This window comes from Polypterus senegalus, chromosome 17 (genome assembly GCF_016835505.1).
Source record: "Polypterus senegalus isolate Bchr_013 chromosome 17, ASM1683550v1, whole genome shotgun sequence".
In the NCBI taxonomy this organism is placed as follows: domain Eukaryota; kingdom Metazoa; phylum Chordata; class Cladistia; order Polypteriformes; family Polypteridae; genus Polypterus; species Polypterus senegalus.
The window spans coordinates 83564794-83584052 of NC_053170.1; the positions used below are offsets into that span (position 1 = coordinate 83564794).

Below are 19259 nucleotides of genomic sequence, written 5' to 3' on the forward strand. Positions count from 1 at the left end.
GGGAGAAGGATGTTAAGGATAGAGCTGCCAGGAAAAACAAAGAGGAAGGCCTAAGAGAAGGTTTACGGATGTGGTGAGAGAGGACATGCAGGTCATGGGTGTAACAGAACAAATTGCAGAGGACAGAAAGATATGGAAGAAGATGATCCTCTGTGGCAACCCCCAATGGGAGCAGCCAAAAGAAGATTATTAATACAGTGTTCTATTTAATGTTCTATTTAAGTTAACTATTGAAATTCAGAAATGTTTTGTTCAAGAGATTGTTGTATTTGTATAGTGCAGGGGTCGAACCTGCAGCTCACAAACCACATACGGCTCTTCAATTACGTGGCTGCAGCTCTTCCCAGAACAATAGATACATTCACATTTTCATGTCAACATACTATTTGATAATACTTTCATAAGGATAAATTTATGGGTTAATATTTTTCATTTAGATACTGTTACTTTTAAACCACTTAACTGCATCATCTACATCTTCCTGAAAGTCATTCTGTTTTGACGAGATTACATCTTCGTTCAAATCGTACGCTCTCCAGAATTTTCTTCAATACGCTTCAAAGTTTATTGGGATTCCTAACTCTTTCATATACTTTTTGTGGTTAATCGTCACCATACTTTCTTAGTCTTTGTTAACATTATATTTTCGCCTTTTTACATATTATAACCAGCTAAGTTTGGAGTGGTGAGTACATTTTGCACTGCTCAGTCAGCACAGTTAACATAGTAAAGTGGAGAGTGAAGGGAGAAGTAAGGGTGAAGACCATCGCTACTGAACTAAATGATGTTGTAACATTAGTCACCTTTACACTCTTATGCATCCAAGTGATTTAAAACAGAGATTCAAAACTCTATGGGTCTTCAAATCTAACATGTCTAATTTGCTTAAAAAATTATCCAATAACAAGAAATCAAATCCTGAACGTCACCTTTTAACAAAACAAAGCATTTGCAAAAAAATATTCATTCAGAGAAGAAAAAAAGCGGTGATAAAATAAAAGCAAAATTTGCAACAATCAGCAATTCTTGCAGTTTCTCGTTAGATTGCAAAGCATTGAAATTCCTTCACAGATGGAGAATATGTTAAAAAAAAAAAAGTGCCTTTTAAATTTGGCCGAACATCTCTACTCTGGCTTCAAAAATAAAGAAGACATTATTAAAAAATTAAAGACACTCCACTATTCTCAAAAACTGTTCACGACAGAATCATTAAGATGAGCAAGAATGTCACAGATCAACAGATTAATAATATAAAGTTGGCATCTTTTTCATAGTTGAGATCTCAGTCGTGATTGCAAAAATTAGCCTTCTGTGACGGTGTTTCCAATAATGGTCTCAATGAATACTTAATGGCTTCGATACCTCTTAGAGGACAAACTCAAAGTGAAGATATCAATGTAGCAATTTTGGAATTTTTGACTGTTAGGGAAATTGACATCAATAAATTGGTATCTATCGCTACAGAAGGAGCACCCAGTAATGACGGGCAAAAATAAAGGCCTTGTTACCTTCTTCAAATAAAATTAATTTTGTTTGCAGAAGACTTGAGAAGTGGAATTCTGTTTCATTCAAAAACTTAAAAAAAAAAAAAATCTGGAAATTATTGGAAGTGTCACTGATAGCGCAACTTCTTTCTGGCAGCTACTGCAAAAATGCACAATTCATTTACTGGTCGCTTCAAAGATTTCAGAGATGAGAAGTCCACTCATTTGTTCTTGACAAAACCACCTGTGGCGAATGTCAATCAAATACATTTTTCGCCGACACCAGGTTAGTGAGGCAGCAGTTCTGCCACTATGACCCCCCTAAAGAAATCAACCTCAGCTCTAAAAGAGTAATAAGCAAACATGATGAATTATATGGAAAATTAAAAAACAAAGGTATTAGTTAAGATTTTACAGTAGTGTTGCTTGCTACAGCCTAAAGCATTCATTATTCATGCCAAAAACCTGTATCCACACCAACTAATGTTTTCAGTCCTTACCATTTAGCTGTAACATGCATTTTATAGTTAGACTACATTAAAATGTACAGCCTTCCAAAAGGAATGTAGGTCATCAGTACATTAAGATTCTTATACCGCACACAGCCAAAGGAACTGAATAAAAAAAGCTCTTGAACTGAAGTTTGGCAAGCCAATGGGTAGACAGAGACTAAGGCTGCTACTGGTAATTTGGGAATGAAAAGCCTTCTTTCATTGTGGTGAACTGACCCTTAAACATGCTGCGTATAATGAACCATTGTACAGACTACACAGCCATTTCCAATGTTTAAAACCCTGAAATTAAGCAGTACGTTAGTGGATACTGCATGTCCGAAGATTACTAAGAGTGTCTAATGTTTCAGTAAATAAGACAAAATATGAACATGATGCTGTTCAGATGCATTAGTGCAATAGAATGAAGCTAGCACTGACTAATACAGCATAGCTCTTGCTCTTAGGTCTCATTATTTAACCAAACAACAAATATATTTTCACATGTTTACATGTATAATAGTTTAACATTTTTCAAATTTCCAAAAGAAAACTAAGACACTAAATTGAGAGTAATTTTGGATTTTTTTAGTGGTTAAAGGACTACTGTTCTCAGTTCAACAACAGTGTATTGAAGCACCAAGGTATCATATTGGGAAACAAATTTCCCAATCTCCAACTCACTGTGATGCTCTAGTAATAAAAGCCATCTCTAAAATAGAGATTAGTATCCCAATTCGGTATACTAAAGGATGAATAATACAGAGAGTTAAGACACTCTAGAAATGACACCTTTGACAAAAATGTTGGGCCAGTACTAGTTGAACCTGAGCAAGTCACTTAGCATTCCTGTGATTCCATGATTGGGGGGGGGGGTTTACAACATGCAAACATTTTTGGGAAGCAATCCATGAATCTTTCATTTCAAATTATTTTACAGCATATATGTATTCTGTATTACATTTTCCTCAACAGTCACAATATGCCAAGGTGCCATTAATAACATTTACAACATTAACAATACTGCCAATACTGATGCTCTGTGCAAGAGAGGACAGAGCCGACTATACTTCCTTAAAAGGCTGGTGTCCTTCAACATCTGCAATAAGATGCAGACGGTTGTGGTGAGAAGAAGAGGGAGGCCTCACGCCTGGACAAACTGGTGAGGAAGGCAGGTTATATTGTAGACACAGAGCTGGACAGTTTGACATCTGTGGCAGAGCGATGGGCACTGAGCAGGCTCCTCTCACTCATGGAGAATCCACTGCATCCACTGAACAGGATCATCTCCAGACAGAGGAGCGGCTTCAGCGACAGACTGCTGTCACCATCCTGCTCCACTGACAGACTGAGGAGATCATTCCTACCCCACACTATGCGACTCTTCAGTTCCACCCGGGGGGGTAAACGTTAACATTATTCAAAGTTATTGTCTGTTTTACCAGCATCACACTTTCCCCCTTGCATTTTTTTTTTTTAAACTTGCACTGCATTTGTATCACTATTTAAGTAATATTGTTTTTATCAGTATGCTGCTGCTGGAGTATGGGAATTTCCCGTTGGGGATTAATAAAGTGTATCTATCTATTTATTTCCATGAGAAATCATTAACCTAATTTACACTCACCGTTCTGGTCTGTTTTTCTAAAGACAAAAGATTTTCAATGGCTTCCTGGAGTCTTCCTTCCTGTAAGAAAAACAGTTTACATTAATAGAATGCCAAGAAAAAAAATTTTCAACAGAATTTTTGCATCCAATCTGATCCTGTGCTGCTTTCCAGATTTTTCAGCATAGGGACACCGCATAGTTTATGTAAGTAAAGTTAAATATTTATCATTAATTGAAGTATTGGTGGACAGCACATAAAGCCTTTATTTTCATTTTCAGCTTAGTACAAAAAAAATCCTCCAATTCTCCAAATTCAAACCTGCAACCTTAGCACACCATGTTAAAATAGATATGAGAGAGAGAGAGAGGTTAGGAGCACACGTCGATACAGCGCATTGCCGCACGCACCATGTGACGAACCAACTCAGGATCCCAGATTAGATTAGATAAACAAAAAAAAAAAATGAATCAGATATAATATGAAACTTGGCCTGGAAGAATGGTAAAAATAAACTGATATTCCAACAGACAGACAGAAATGCAGGCTTACATTTGTAAGACTAAAAGAAGAAAATTTGTTAGCTTGAAATATAAATTATACTGACCAATGACTGTGACCAATGACTGTGTCACAATATAAAAGAAGAAAAAAAATATTATACAGAAAGGATAAAAGTATCTTCCACACCTGTAAAAACCCATCAACAAAATCTACACATTCTGCACGTGATAATAATCATGTGTAAGAAAATGATGAAAAAGAACAATGTTCAAGTATTGACCATATCTATCAGAAGCCAAAGAAATCGGACATGGAAAAGTCATATGGGACTTGGGATAACAGCAAATAATGCTTATCCAGGACGTATGATTTGATTTTTATGAGGCACTAGTTATAAACAACGCTTAAAATTGTGTCTCCTCAACTGTGAGAAGGAATTTGGGAAAACTGACAGCTATCAGTATAAGCTGTAAAAGCTGAAAATTTATACCATACACAAACAATTGTTGGACAGCACGCAGTATGGATAAAGAAATAGAAATCTAAACCACAATGTTGCTAGTTCAACTTATGCTTCCTAACTCAATGTATAACAATAAGGTAACTGTTAGGTAAAAAAAAAAAAAAAAGTGATCAGCTGTACCACACACCTGTAATGCACTGAAATTTTACTTCTAGAAAAGTACTATACAAAGCAAAGGTTGCTTATGTGACATGGCTCTGGAAAACCCAATTATATTGAGGTCAAAATAAGTATATCCAGTAGTATTAGGCAATTTAAGAAGTAATACTTCACTCGAAAATCCCCCCCGGCATAATGAACCGCTAGGTTTTAAAGGTCTACATTGGAACCCCAGTAAAAAAAAAACTGATCCTATTAAGTCTGCTTATTACCATATAGATCCTACAGTCTATAGGGATCAGTAAAAGGTGACTGTAGTTAATTCCTCCTCCTGCAATCAGTACAGTGAAGAGAGCTGAACTACTTTGAGTTCACCTGAACCAGACAGTAGTGATGCTCTGATCGATCAAAACTAGTGAATTGTCATTACAAAAAAAACTTGATTAGTGAATCAGAATTTGTTTTACGGTAATTTACTTGTGGTGTTCCTTTGGGTAAGGTATTGCATGTTATTTTTTGCTGTGAATTTTCTGTACACAGAGAAAGGCAAGGTAGCCTTTACCAGAGTGAGACAAGTTTGGAATATTAGTCTTTAAATGAATGAAAATAGAGTAATAAACTGAAAAAAAAAGAATGTGAGTAGTTCAATTAGACAAATGTCAAAAGAAGCTACTTTAATGAAATCTGAGCTTCTTATTTTGTCCTTCAATTAAAACAAACACAACTTGTCTGAGTTTGGAAGGTGAGCGACCGTGTATTAAGTACAGCAGCTCACATTTTTAATTACAAAAAGGAGATACTGAACAATTTGAAATTGCTGGTTGGTAAACAATAGGCTTAGCTTCAGTAGGCTTTGCACCCTAGGAAACAAGTTACTTGAACTAATGAGACATATATAAACGAAAGAGCTGTGTGTGTATATGAAGCAGTCCGTTCTGCTCACGCTTAACCGCAGTCACAAGATGGCTCATGCATGTACTTCTACATTTTTTTGCCGCTTGCAAACACACTACTATGAAAGACCTGTGTGCAGCAAACACCAATGCGCAACAACATCAACATTCTAATGACACAGGTGAGACATAACGTTGAAATAAAGTAAACACCGCAGCTTAACAACATGCAAGTGAAACACCCGAGGACAAGGTTTGACGTTTTCACTAAAAACATTGTCTATCTGGAGGTATTTTCTCGAGAAAAAGATCAATAAGATTCATATGTCAGTGATACAGATAAGATATTCGTATGATTGTCAGTGTCTTCTTACAAAAGCCAGTGCTCATGGACCCCGTGATCATCAGAGGTGACTGTGTGCAGAGGGTACAGACCTATAAATACCTGGGAGTGCAGCTGGATGACAAATTGGACTGGACTGCCAATACTGATGCTCTGTGCAAGAGAGGACAGAGCCGACTATACTTCCTTAGAAGGTTGGCGTCCTTCAACATTTGCAATAAAATGCTGCCGATGTTCTACCAGACGGTTGTGGCGAGTGCCCTCTTCTACACGGTGGTGTGCTGGTGAGGCAGCATAAAGATGAAAGACGCCTCACGACTGGACAAACCTGTTAAGAAGGCAGGCTCTATTGTAGGAGTAAAGCTGGACAGTTTAACATCTGTAGTAGAGCGACGGGCATTAACTCTTTGAGGGCTGAATATTTTTTCCAAAAATCATAGTTTTCTGAAAAGCAATGGCTTCACACAGAAATCAACGTAAAACATCTGTTGCTGCATGCTGTGGCTGCCAGTTTGCCAAGAATGGACGGCAGGCATGTCGCCGAGCTGTCTTACCGTGGCTGGTGGCAGCAGCAGCGGTCACGATTGCAGTGCATTGCAATCTGGTTTCTACCTCTTAAGTGGCAGTCCTCCCAGGCAAACAGTGCTGTACGCATGTGAGCTACATGAACCTGTTCAGCACCATGATTAGCTGAAGCTGGAACCTCACATTCGTTTTCGATTGCTTGCATCAAAATTGGAGTCTGACAAGTCATAGTCCAATTTACAGATAACATGCAAAACGTCGTCCACGGAGTATTTTGCTTTATGCATCCGCTTCGATCTTTTGCCAGATGTCAGTGCCATTTTTGCCATTGTTTGAGCTTTCCTACTCACAGGAGCGCAGGAAACCTCGGTCAAAACCAATGAAACTAGCTTTAATTCTAGCAACGAGAGTCCAACTAAAACATAACGGTTGGCTTTGTCACAGTTTACAGTCGATTACCATCGTCAACTCCTCCTTTTGACAAAAGTCGACATCAGCCCTGAAAGAGTTAAGCAAACTCCTGTCAATCATGAAGAATCCACTGAACAGCGTCATCTCCAGGCAGAGGAATGTGACAGTGACAGACTTTTGTCACTGTCCTGCTCCACTGACAGACTGAGGAGATCGTTCCTACCCCACACTATGCGACTCTTCAATTCCACCCGGGGGAGTAAATGCTAACATTACTCAAAGCTATTGTCTGCTTTTTCATGCATTTTTATTACTCTTAAATTTATTTTATTTTGTATCAGTATACTGCTGCTGGATTATGTGAATTTCCCCTTGGGATTAATAAAGTATCTATCTGTCTATTACAAAAACTTACACTCCAGACACTACCTTAACAGAAGCTAGTTCTAAACAAACTGACCTTGAAACTCATTCAGCTGAAGCAGTTCAGAATAGCAGAGCTTAAAATTACTCTTAAAAATGCCAGTTGAAAAACAGAAAAGAAATTAAATTCAATCAACGTAGACACTACAAAAACTAGGAGTAGATCGGTGAAATGTAGAAATACAAAATGCAGACAGACAATAAAAAAAATAAATTGGCGACAAACCACTGCAACCTAATTTAAGAAAGACAACACACTGGCTGAAACAGAGGATCAGTAACCACAGACTGGCCACTGTAGCTGGCTATCCAGAGTGTGCTGGACATTCATGGAGCAGGGGCTGCTCAGGAGAGATGGAAGAAAAACATTTTTACCTATTAGGGTTCTCCAAATAGCCAAAAATACAGATTCAAATATTTTAAAAACGAGTATGCAGTGCTTCAAATTTCAAAGGGAGGTTACAAGTTCTGGGTGCCACATGTCATATATGGCGCGTATATAATAAACTGCTCAAAAAAACGAAAGGAACTCTATGAAAACACATCAGATCTCAATGGGAAAAAAATCCTGCTGGATATCTCTACTGATATGGACTGGGAAATGTGTTTGGAAAGAAAGGATGCCACATCGTTTGATGGAAATGAAACTGATCAACCTACAGATGGCTGAATTCAAAGACACCCTGAAAATCAATCCATTTTGCCGAAATTTCATTGCAGCAACTCCAAATCGTACTCAGTAGTTTTTATGGCCCCCACGTGCTTGTATAAATGCCTGTCAATGTTGGGGTTGGCATGCTCCTAGAGCTCCGACAGTCTGAGGTGCTACCTGGAGGTGTCGGATGGACCAAAACATAATGTCCCACCCAGAGGTGTTCTATTGGATTGAGGTCAGGCGAGTAAGCGTGGGGATAAGTCTATGGTCTGTGCATCCATCCATGGATAAAAAAAAATCCCCAGATCATCACTGAACCACCACCAAACCTGTCATGCTGAACGATGTTACAGGCAGCATAAAATTCTCCACGGCAGGACACCAGTGGTGGACCTGCCAATTCTAGTATTCTATGGCAAATGCCAATCGAGCTCCATGGTCCCAGGGTGTGAGCACAGGGCCCACTGGAGGATGTCAGGCCCTCAGGCCACCCTCATGAAGTCTGTTTCTGATTGTTTGGTCAGAGACATTCACACCAGTGGTCTGCTGGAGGTCATTTTGTAGGGCTCTGGCAGTGCTCATCTTGTCCCTCCTTGCCCAAAGGAGCAGATACAAGGAACTCTCCTAGGGTAACTGCCCGTCTCCTGGAATCTCCTCCATGCCATTGGGACTGTGCTGAGAGACACGGCAAACCTTCTGGTAATGGCATATATTGATGTGCCAGCCATCCTGGAGAAATCGGACTACCTGTGCAACCTCTGTAGGTTCCAAGTATGGCCTCATGCTACCAGTAGTGACACTGACCGTGGAAAAACAGTCAGAAAAGATGAGGGGTTGAAAATGTCAGTGGCCTCCCCCTGTTAAACCATTCCTGTTTTGGGGGGTCCTCTCATTGTTGCCCCTCTAGTGCACCTGTTAATTTCATTGACACCAAAGCAGCTGAAATGGACTAACAACTCCCTCTGCTACTTAACTGACCAGATCAGTAGCCCAGAAGTTTCACTGACTTGATGCTATAATCTCATTAAAAAGTGTTCCTTTAATGCTTTTGAGCAGTATACAATGTTACTGGTGTGCAGTTTTTATGTATTTTTTACTTTAATGCATCCATTGTGTTGTACAACTCACATGCAAAACAAGGTCAAGCACTTTTTGCACTTGTGGACCCCACTCATGCCTCATTTAAATACATTTATTTTTTACATTTTCTTATGCTCAGTAAATGCCTTTAAAAGGCATGCTGTGCTTGCACCTTTTACACTGATTCTTAAAACGTGCATTTGAAATGCAGTTTGGGATTAATGTGAAATTGACCACCTAAAATCACGACTCCTCACAAAGGCACATCTGTTTGTCTGTGTGCACAAAGTGATCAAATCAAAACAGTAGGCTTTCTTCCTTTTACCTGTAATACACAAAAGAAATTCTGCACAAGATTGTTTAAACATATAAAATGCAGCTGTACATGTTCTTGCTCCACCTATTTAATCTACAAGGATCTAGAAGACATGATGTCACTGAAAGCATCTTATACATATGGTTCACATGCAAAATGTGTGAAATGTATTGCAATGATCATTATTCCTTTACTTGAGACCTTTACACAAAGAAATGTACTTAAAAGTGAGCTCCACACATATGAAGGCTTTTAATAACTTTGCATTCTTCCCTACAATAATTGAAAATGTTGAAGAGCACAAGAAATTTAATACCAGTTACTTAGATGGCGAGACAAAAATCGACCAGTAAAACACAAAGCAGTTGAACTGTTTTTAGAGGCAGCAGGACCCGACTTTTAATATTCTGCAAAACAAGACAAAAGGAGCAGGCAGTCAAAGAAAAACACATGGGAGTAAACTAAACTGACCCTTTAGAATTTCCCTCCCTAGGCCTCTGTCAGTGGAAAACTAAGCAGCTTACAAGGTGACATTACCCTTATTCACATAAAATCAGACTTGCAGATGTTTTCTTAATAGCAAAATATAAACAAAGATCAGCACTCTCTGAACTGGTAAAACATAATCAAGCGGTAATTAAAATGTTAATTTCATTAACAAGCAAGGGTATTTAAAAAAAATAAAATAAAAAAAATACACCCACACATACAGAACACTACAACACTAAATAACCTGCCACAACCAAACACTATGAGGACAAAACAATCAGAAACAAAGAAATTGCGCACAGACGCTGTTCGCATTTAAAGCTACAAAACCTACTTCCTCGGATATGAGATGATTGCACTGTTTCTGCCCATAGTCTCAGTGTTTTTGAAATAATAACCTTGTGAAACAGAGAAAAATGGAAAAATAGCAAAAAAAAGACAGCTTGAAGACTTCCTTTTCTCAGTATAAGACCCTACTGACCTCAATGGTTTTGGTTATTGTTTGTCATGTTTGGTGCCAACTTCAGATAGAGCCCCTTTGATCTCTCCAAGATCATCACATGAAACAGAATATAGAGATTAGTAGTTCTAATAACAGAGAAACAGAACTTGAGAGGCCAAAGGAGAAAAATATACAGCCTAAAGTGATGGCAATTCATGATAACTGTAAGAGTTTAATGGAAACTGTAAATGCCCAATTTTATCGTGTTACTTTCAAATCGTGGATAGACACGTTTTGATACCATTTTAAATACAAATGAGCTGTCACCATAACCACGTGTGCTTTTGTGCAATTTGTTTAAGTGAATACTACAACCATGATGTACCAAGAATCTGTAATAAAATGTATTACGTGTCTCCCATATTACAAACAATGGCTTTATAAAAATTTGCACAATAGCAGAAAGTTATTTAATAACTTTTTTTTACGAAGCACAATGAAATTTAATTTTTTCAGATGAAATGACCAAGTCTGGGACAACAGTCAATTACACACTGCTATAACTAACACTGGATCATCTTCACAGTAATTCCAATAACATCTCACCACAGTACAGAATGCGGCTGAATCCTGGTGGCATGCAATCACAGTCAAGGTTAACTTTGTCATTCAAAACCGTACACAGCAATGCATAGCAGAATGAAATGGTGTCACCCAATTAAATGCGAGAATAGCCAATAAAAAACTGAGTAACAAAGAGAACATGCATAAACATGAGACGTTCATTAACATAAATACATACACACATGCAAACACCCTACACAACCTAATACGCTACCTAAATTTAACTTAATACAATAACAGAGGTTAATATTGCACATTATTATGTGTAATATTACTAATTACTAATATTGTATATTAGACTGTATTAACATACTAGCCCTGTTTTCACTGAATGATCATTATTTAACAGTCTGATTTCTTGTGGGACAAAACTGTTCTGAAATCTGGCAGTTCTGCACAGTGTACTTCAGTACCACGTGCAAGCAAGCAGAAGGGCAAACAGTCCATTGCAAGGTTGGACTGGTCCCTGATAATGTTGGTGGCTCTGTTTTGGCAGTGTTTGCTGTATAGTTTCTGTAAGGGTTGGAGAGATGCAACAATGATTTCTCAGCCACTCTTACCACCCTCTGCAGGGAAATCTGGTCTGAAGCATTACAGTCCCGATATCAGACAGAGATGCAAGTGGTCAATATGCCCCAATCAGCAGCAACAACATTAAAAGCACATGACTAATTTTATGAAGGTGCCTCTCTTGCAGTCAAACCAGATGGCACGTGTCAAGGCACAGACCCTATAAGACCTCTGAACGTGTCCTGTGGTATCTGGCACCCTGGACATTAGGTACATCCTGCTGCCATGTTTTTCCCAGATAAATGACACACATGCATTCTGACATTCACATGACCTAAAAGTAAATGTGATTTATGGATACCTAGTACCACTGCTCCATGGTCCAGTTATGGTGCTCATGTATCTAATGTAAGTGCTTTTGGAGGTGGATGAAGGTCAACATGGGCACTCTGATCAATCTGCGTCTAAACAGCAAGCTATGATGCACTATGTGTTTTGAAACCTTCCTCTCATGTACAGTATTAAGTTTTTCAGCAATTTGCCCAACACTGGCTAGACACAAGACCAGGGGTGTGGAAATCAAATTTTTTCTACTTGTCCACGGACAAGTAAATTTAGAAAATCCACTTGTCCGCCAGTTAAATTCATTTGGCCATAAACAAATAACAAAAGTGAAAAATAGTTTATTTTTTCTGATCTCTTTTATGGATACCAAAACTGCTTTCCATTTTAAAACTGAAAAAAGTTCTTTCAGGGAGTTGTATTTTGCCTTGGAGAACTCTTTACTAAATTCACACTGGAGAATAATCTCTCACAAGAAGCTGTGGAAGAAGAAACTTACTTTTAGACTCACGCTTTGACATAAAGGCAATGTGTTTCGCAGACAGCTGATGCAACGGTAGTGTGTCTTTTCTGTCGACTTTCTTGCCGGTAAATAATGTGGATGTTTTGTCGGCAATAAGTGGATACTGATGGCAAATTTGGCAAAAAACAGAGTCAGTGTCGTCTGCATTTACTCATGGAAACTCTTTGAGCCATTGCGATTGAAAAGACCGTTTTCGTTTTTTATCATACACACAGTCCCTTTCAGCTTTTGTTTTTCTTTTCTTGCCCTCACTGTCAGGTTTTTCAGGCCCTGTTGTGCCAGTTTTAATCAAGAAGAGATACATTCATATCTGCGATGCTACTTGCTTCAGTTTCAGCAACACGCATATAGTGAGAAAAATGTGCTTACCGCAGTGCATTATGGGTTACGCAGGTAATTCCTAATGACGTATTCGAAATTCCGCAAAATGGTACATTGCAAAGATGTAAATATTACCGATGTTGTCGGGAAAAAATAATCGCGTCTGAGTGAAGATTTTTTATAGATATTTCATTGCATTTGGAAACCGTTAGAATTTTTTCTTTTTTATTTTTAATAAACTGACAGCGCAAAACCAACTTGTTTTATATGAAAAATTCTCTAATCAAATACGATCTATAGACAGCTCATCAAAACTGTTAATTTCTTAACTCCACAATATATCACAACCTACGTGAAATCGCAAATTTCAGGAAAGATTAACTGCCTAACAAGCTTTGTTATGTGGTGAAAATATTTGCATTGTAAGTAAAATGACCGCATTTTTATGTAGAAACAATGAATTCTATCAATAATATTTAAACGTTATCGATTATAATGAAAAATCATCCGATTACATCGTAATGCCGGCATGAAAAAAATGGCCGCATCTCCAAGCGTGTAAATAGTAGGGTAAAATACTTATGTAAGACTGTAAGAATGCTTCCCCTTTGAAAAATCAGCCGTCATTCTGTAAACAATATTGAAGACCAATTTGAGACGAACATGCCTAAGTAGACTGTTTCCACACAAAGTATGTACCCAAATGTCTAAAATATGAAAGTAGTGGTAAAAATGTGCCCTGCACAGCACACATAGGTCTAATTCTTTTTTCTCCAGAAAATTGCAGTTGTCAGTGGACAACTGAAACCAGAAAAACACGCTTGTCCAACGGTCAATTTACCCATGTCGGACGAGTCGGGCGTTGGACTTCCGCACCCCTGCACAAGGCCAAATATGCTATCTGGCCTTGGAGCCTTTAATGGGTGGACTCTATGCAGTCTCCTCTAAACATCAGCTGGATTGAGACGTAGTATTTGGCCAGGGTGAATTTCCTTGCAGAGCTATTGCTCTCAAAATTGAGAAGATTCAGATTATCCACAAATTTACCAATTTCTGAAATACTGAGGCAAATTATTTTAGAAGGAATAATGCAATCACCCTATCATTTGACTCTGGAAGTTTATTTTGTGGGCGCATCTACCCATGGCAACCGAAAGCATGTGTGGAGCAACAAACAAGCTCAAACTACAAAATCCTTTAACTGTAACCTAGTTAAGGGTGGGAGAATCTATTTCTGCTAATCAGGTTTCTCAGAGGTCAATGACTGGTTTCTCTAAACAGAATAAGGCTTCACATGGCATTTTAGAAAGCAGGTTTCTGTGAATAACCAGATTATTAAGGCTCATGTAAGCCCACCTAGTGTTTGAAAGGCACTGGCTATATGCTCAATGCCTACTGCACCCTTTTTCACCAAAAAATGTTAAAGACCTGGCTTCCACCTGAATTCCCTGTCACCTCCCATGTCGATTTATTTACACAAATGTTGGCTGCATGTTGTGCCCCTTTGGACGACATTGCCTTTCCAGTAAACACTTAACGTTTGGAAATGTACTATTTAATGAACTATGTGAATGCAATCCAACACCCCATACTGCCACTAAACGTTGACTGGTAACCCCAAATTTATAGGATGCAATGACTTTAGATGTATGGCCTATAGGCATTGTCAGTATTTAAATTAATGAAACCTAGTGATGAATTAATTCCCACAATTTAACCCCAAAGCATGAGTGTATTTAAGAGTATCTGAAGACCACTTCATTTATATCTTTTACTGTAACCCAACAATAACAGTTGAACTATATGAGCTGCTCTTTACTAGAGGAATTTCTGTCTCTTTCCTAGTGCATTCAGTCAGTCAGTCAGTCATTGTCCGTCCAGCCATTATCCAACCCACTCTATTCTAACACAGGGTCACAGGGGTCTGCTGGAGCCAATCCCAGCCAACACAGGGCACATGGCAGGAACAAATCCCAGGCAGGGCTCCAGCCCACCGCAGGACACACACACACCAAGCACACACTAGGGACAATTTAGGATCGCCAATGCACCTAAACTGCATGTCTTTGGACTGTGGTAGGGAACCAGAGCACCCGGAGGAAACCCACGTAGACACGGGGAGAACATGCAAACTCCATGCAGGGAAGACCCGGGAAGTAAACCCAGGTCTCCTTACTGCGAGGCAGCAGCGCTACCACTGTGCCACCGTGCCGCCCTTCCTAGTGCACTTCTGATGCAAATTTAAAATGAGAGACGGCCTTAGGGGGAAAAAGGCTTGAAGTTCTATTGCTATGTTCAAGGTACAAGAAATCCACTGGTTCTAAAAAGGCATTTAAATGTTATTACATTAGTGAAGATGGTAACAATTTGGGGAGGGGGGTGGTTAGAAAGAGTCGACAAACTAAAGCATGTGGGCATTTTTCATTCTAAGGGTGGTTCAAGTAACATCAAGAATAATGCTGACATCACCAGTCCCATAACAACTGAAATACTAAAAGTGGAGGATATGGGCACTGAGAAATGTAATGCACTTTTATTTATTCACATCATTTATATGCTTTCTAAAATAATCAGATGTGGCGAGACTTCCTTAAAAGGTCACCAGTTGCTAGATATTAAGCAGACACTTATCAGTTACTTAACACAAACTGATGGTACCTTATATAAAAGTAACATGCATAAAAAGGCTTGAAAAAACAAACACTATAAATTACTCTGATTCTGTACACTTAGCTTCATACCTGACTGCCAACCAAAGCTCAAGCATTCGTCATTTAAACAATGTGCAAACGCTATTAAAAAGGCAAAAAAGATATTAGGTTATATCATAAAAAACACTGAATATAAATTGAGGGACATTACTCTTGGACTATATAATGTCATAGTAAGATTGCATCTGTAAGACTGAGTGGAATTCAGATCACCATTACAAGAAAGACATAGTAGCACTTGAAGCTGTGTAGAGGAGAGCGACCAGGTGCATCACAGGACGCAAGGAGACATCCTACTCTGACAGACTCAGAAAGCGAAACCTGAGCAGAGGAGACTGCATGGGGACCTAATCCAGGTCTTCAAAATCCTCAGACCCATCAATAAAGAAGATCCAGAAGAACTCTTTCAACTAAACAGCAAATCACATGCTCGAGGAAATTAAAGTGAAGTGCATTTAGGACTACGGCCGGGAACCATCTAGTTACAGAGTTTTTTTTGAAAATTATGATTTGCTGGCGAACAAAACACCAAGCATGCTCATTCAAACTTTGGATTTAAAACAAACTAAAGAATCATTTAGACACATACTGCCTTTGTTAGAGCTGGAAGCACACTAAAGCATGGTTTTCCTATTTATGCTATTTTATTTATTATTTATTTTATTTTTCCCCAGTTCAGTGCTGTTGCTTCATAGCTCCAGGATTATGGTTTAAATTCCTGTCAGATGCTGTTTGGGTGTAAAGTACACCAGCAGATGTTTCTAAGATAGTCTACTATTTGTTTTGGTTTTTTTTGTGCTTTGTTAATGTGTATTCAGATATAATGCGAGAAGCACCTATTGCAATAGCCATGTGTGTCTGCCTGCAACATCTCAGGCCCCCCACTGGACCAATTTTGTTAAAATGTGGCACACTTACTCGTCAAGGAAATTTGTTGAGACAGTTTAATTTCCATTGAGATATCTCAAGCAGATCATGCCACAAAGTTTTGAAATTTTAAAATGTTCCCCTGAAAAGCATTTGCCAATTAGCTTATGGTTTCAATTTTACCTACAGAATGGTTACATCAACTTGTATATTTTTACTCTTTTTGTGTCTTTTACTCGTCTAACCACTACAAGGATCCCCAGAACAAATAAGCCGAAACTCCAGAGGAGGCATGTGAAAGCCACTGGTACAGAAACACACATGCATAAAAAGTCACCTATCTAGAAATGAATAGAAGAGAAAAGAAATGATGTCTCAGTCCCCAAGTACAGACTGATTTAAAATTATTTATGTGACAGTATAAACTACCCCACAACTGCATTATCTGCACATTATTGCTTACTTTATTCCTGTTAAGTGATAAAAAGATACTATGGAGAGAGAAAGGGCAGTGCCCAGGGCCATAGTGTGGCATTCTTATTGCTCGGTGCACAAAGGGGCCGACTGCATCGCAAATACCAGAAAACAACAGAACGACACCTGGTGTCATCCTAAAACAGTTGCTTAGCCAGTAACATTTAACAGAAAGTTGGGATTATGGCTTAAGACCTGCATTTCTGTCTCTGTATTTTAATATTGAAACTAAAATCTTTTAAGACTATTGTTACCTTTTCAATTCCAGCAAGCAGCAAAGCAGTTCCTTTTACAAGTTCTTAGTTTTAATAAATTGCTGTTTTAACAAATTGTAGCAAGGTGATGTACCATGTCAGCCATTATGGATACAATGAGAAGTCAAGCAAAATCACACCTTTTACTGGCTAACTGAAAAGATTACAAAATCCAAGCTTTCAAGGCCTTCTTCAGGCAAGATGTAATCACGTGCAATTATATCTTGCCTGAAGAAGGGGCCTGAGCTGCCTTGAAAGCTTGGATATTGGAATATTTTAAGTTAGCCAATAAAAGGTGTCATTTTGCTTGACGTTTCATTTTAACTAACAAAGAGTTAAATGAAGGACTTATTTCAGGTGTGTTTCGTGGAGTAATATTGTGATTTTATGCTAGTATTGTTCCATTTTCTTTTTATAGTCAAATCTCTTTTGGAACTTTCACTTTATTACACATACAGTATGAGCTGGCCTTTATTTAAAATGAGTGATGTGGTATTATTACTAAGGTTGAGAAAGAGGATTATATTTACTACACTAAATCCCTATTGGATGGTTATTGGGATTATTACAGGGGGAAAAAACCAAATCTACAATTAGTCACAAATCTTCCACAACCATTAACAGTACACCAGCATACCATTTTCACATCACTTGAATTGACATCTTCTATGCAAGAGAATTATTCTGCTACCACAGGCCAATTTGTGGTTCATTTTTAACTATATGACACTGTCATGTGCTGATAAAAAAGCACATATTTAGCGTAATCTAACAAAAGCAGCCACATTCTACTATCACTGTTATTTTTAAATAAGACTTATTGTTACAAAAATATTCAACAAACAAAAGCGTGACAACTGGCTCTTTGACAAAGTAGCTAAATAATATAAAATGCATCAACTTTCATATAAGTTGACCAAGTCCCAAATGTATCTGAATGCTGCACCATGGTTACATTTTCTAACTTGTTTATTTTTGCACTTATTCTACAATATTTTGGATTTATTTTTATTACTTTCTAGAATGACCAAAAAAACCTATCCCCGTCTGCATAAAGGCAACTCTTTATTCTGCTTATACAGTAAAACTGAAGATAAGAAGTGATACAAAATATAGTGTTATGCTTGTTACTTAGTAAATATCACTCACACAAATTTAAATTTAAGAATGTTAGACCACTTGTTGCACTTTTCTCAATGTACACTGAAATGGTACCTAATGGGATTACAAAAAACTAGTATAAACACAAAGGCAACAAAAATGAGACATTCGCATCTCCGATTCCTCATTTACTTAATTGTTTAGCTGCTGTGACGCTTGAATGCAAATGATCGGTTTTTTATGTTTTTAAACTATTTTAATTGATAATGTATCATTAATATATTTTAATATTGATACTAAAATATCACTTTTACCATTGTGTCATACATCGTTTTTACTATTTTTGTTATTCATGTTATCATGCACGGTTTTCTATTGGACCCTTGTATGTAAAGGCGCTATACAAAAATAGACAGAAATGCAAATCTCCAATAGCCGAACATAAAATGTAACTAGGTTTTCTTTAGGAACATACTTTCAAAATATCTATTCTTGTGCGTGCATGTACGTGAATGAATAAGGAACACAGGCGAACAATGAAGACACTCGTCTCAAAGACAGCCAGGCTGACAGCTTCATTATGACAATCTAGTGCTGCCTGTGTTCTCCTACGGTGTGGTTCTCAACCTGACAAAAGCATGGACGAGTTAAACGTCGAAGCTCTAAACTTAACGATCTGCGAGCATCATAATGTGGCTCCGAAGAATAACAAGTTTTAGCTAGGTCTACGAAAATCCTCTTGGGGGTTTTAAGGCCAACATTATAACAAGTCGGGCCTGCATGACTCAGCCGCCCCCTCAGCCTCACTTGCTGGAACTTACTCGTGCCATCTTCTCATATTCCGGCAACCGCTGATCCACAGTAGCGCTATAATCCACCTCCATTTTAACGATCCTGCCATCCGCTCTCTCCGAACCTTCCGCCATTGTAACGCGTCTTCAGGTATCCTTTCCAACAGCAGCAAAAAGCAAACAGGCTGGCAGCTTCACCTCAATGAAGCTACCTCGTCGTCTTCCGCCTAGCGCCGGAAATTACTGACAAGCGTTCATTCAGGCGGTAGCGAGGGAGGATGCATAGGACCCCGCACTTCTAGACAGGCGTTTCGAAAGACAGCCCGACAAGCATTATCTAACAAAGTGCCCAAATTCAGGGCCGTTTTTAAATTAATCTAAAATATTCATTGTATGCAACGTATTAGACGTGAATTTGCATGTCTGTTAGAAACGTACTAAGAAACCAATTAATCCT

At 38.4% G+C, this 19259-nt stretch overlaps 1 protein-coding gene across 1 annotated transcript in view; it reads right to left on the minus strand.

Annotated features, from left to right (window-relative positions):
* psmd12 (proteasome 26S subunit, non-ATPase 12) overlaps positions 1-19059 on the minus strand; it is a 35225-nt gene extending 16166 nt beyond the window's left edge. The window contains exons 1-2 of the mRNA XM_039739413.1: positions 18833-19059; positions 3603-3662 (exon numbers count right to left, since the gene is read on the minus strand). Of these exons, the coding sequence (XP_039595347.1) occupies positions 3603-3662; positions 18833-18937 (165 nt within the window). The 5' untranslated portion in view covers positions 18938-19059. The remainder of the gene's footprint in view (positions 1-3602; positions 3663-18832) is intronic.
* Positions 19060-19259: the final 200 nt, after the last annotated feature.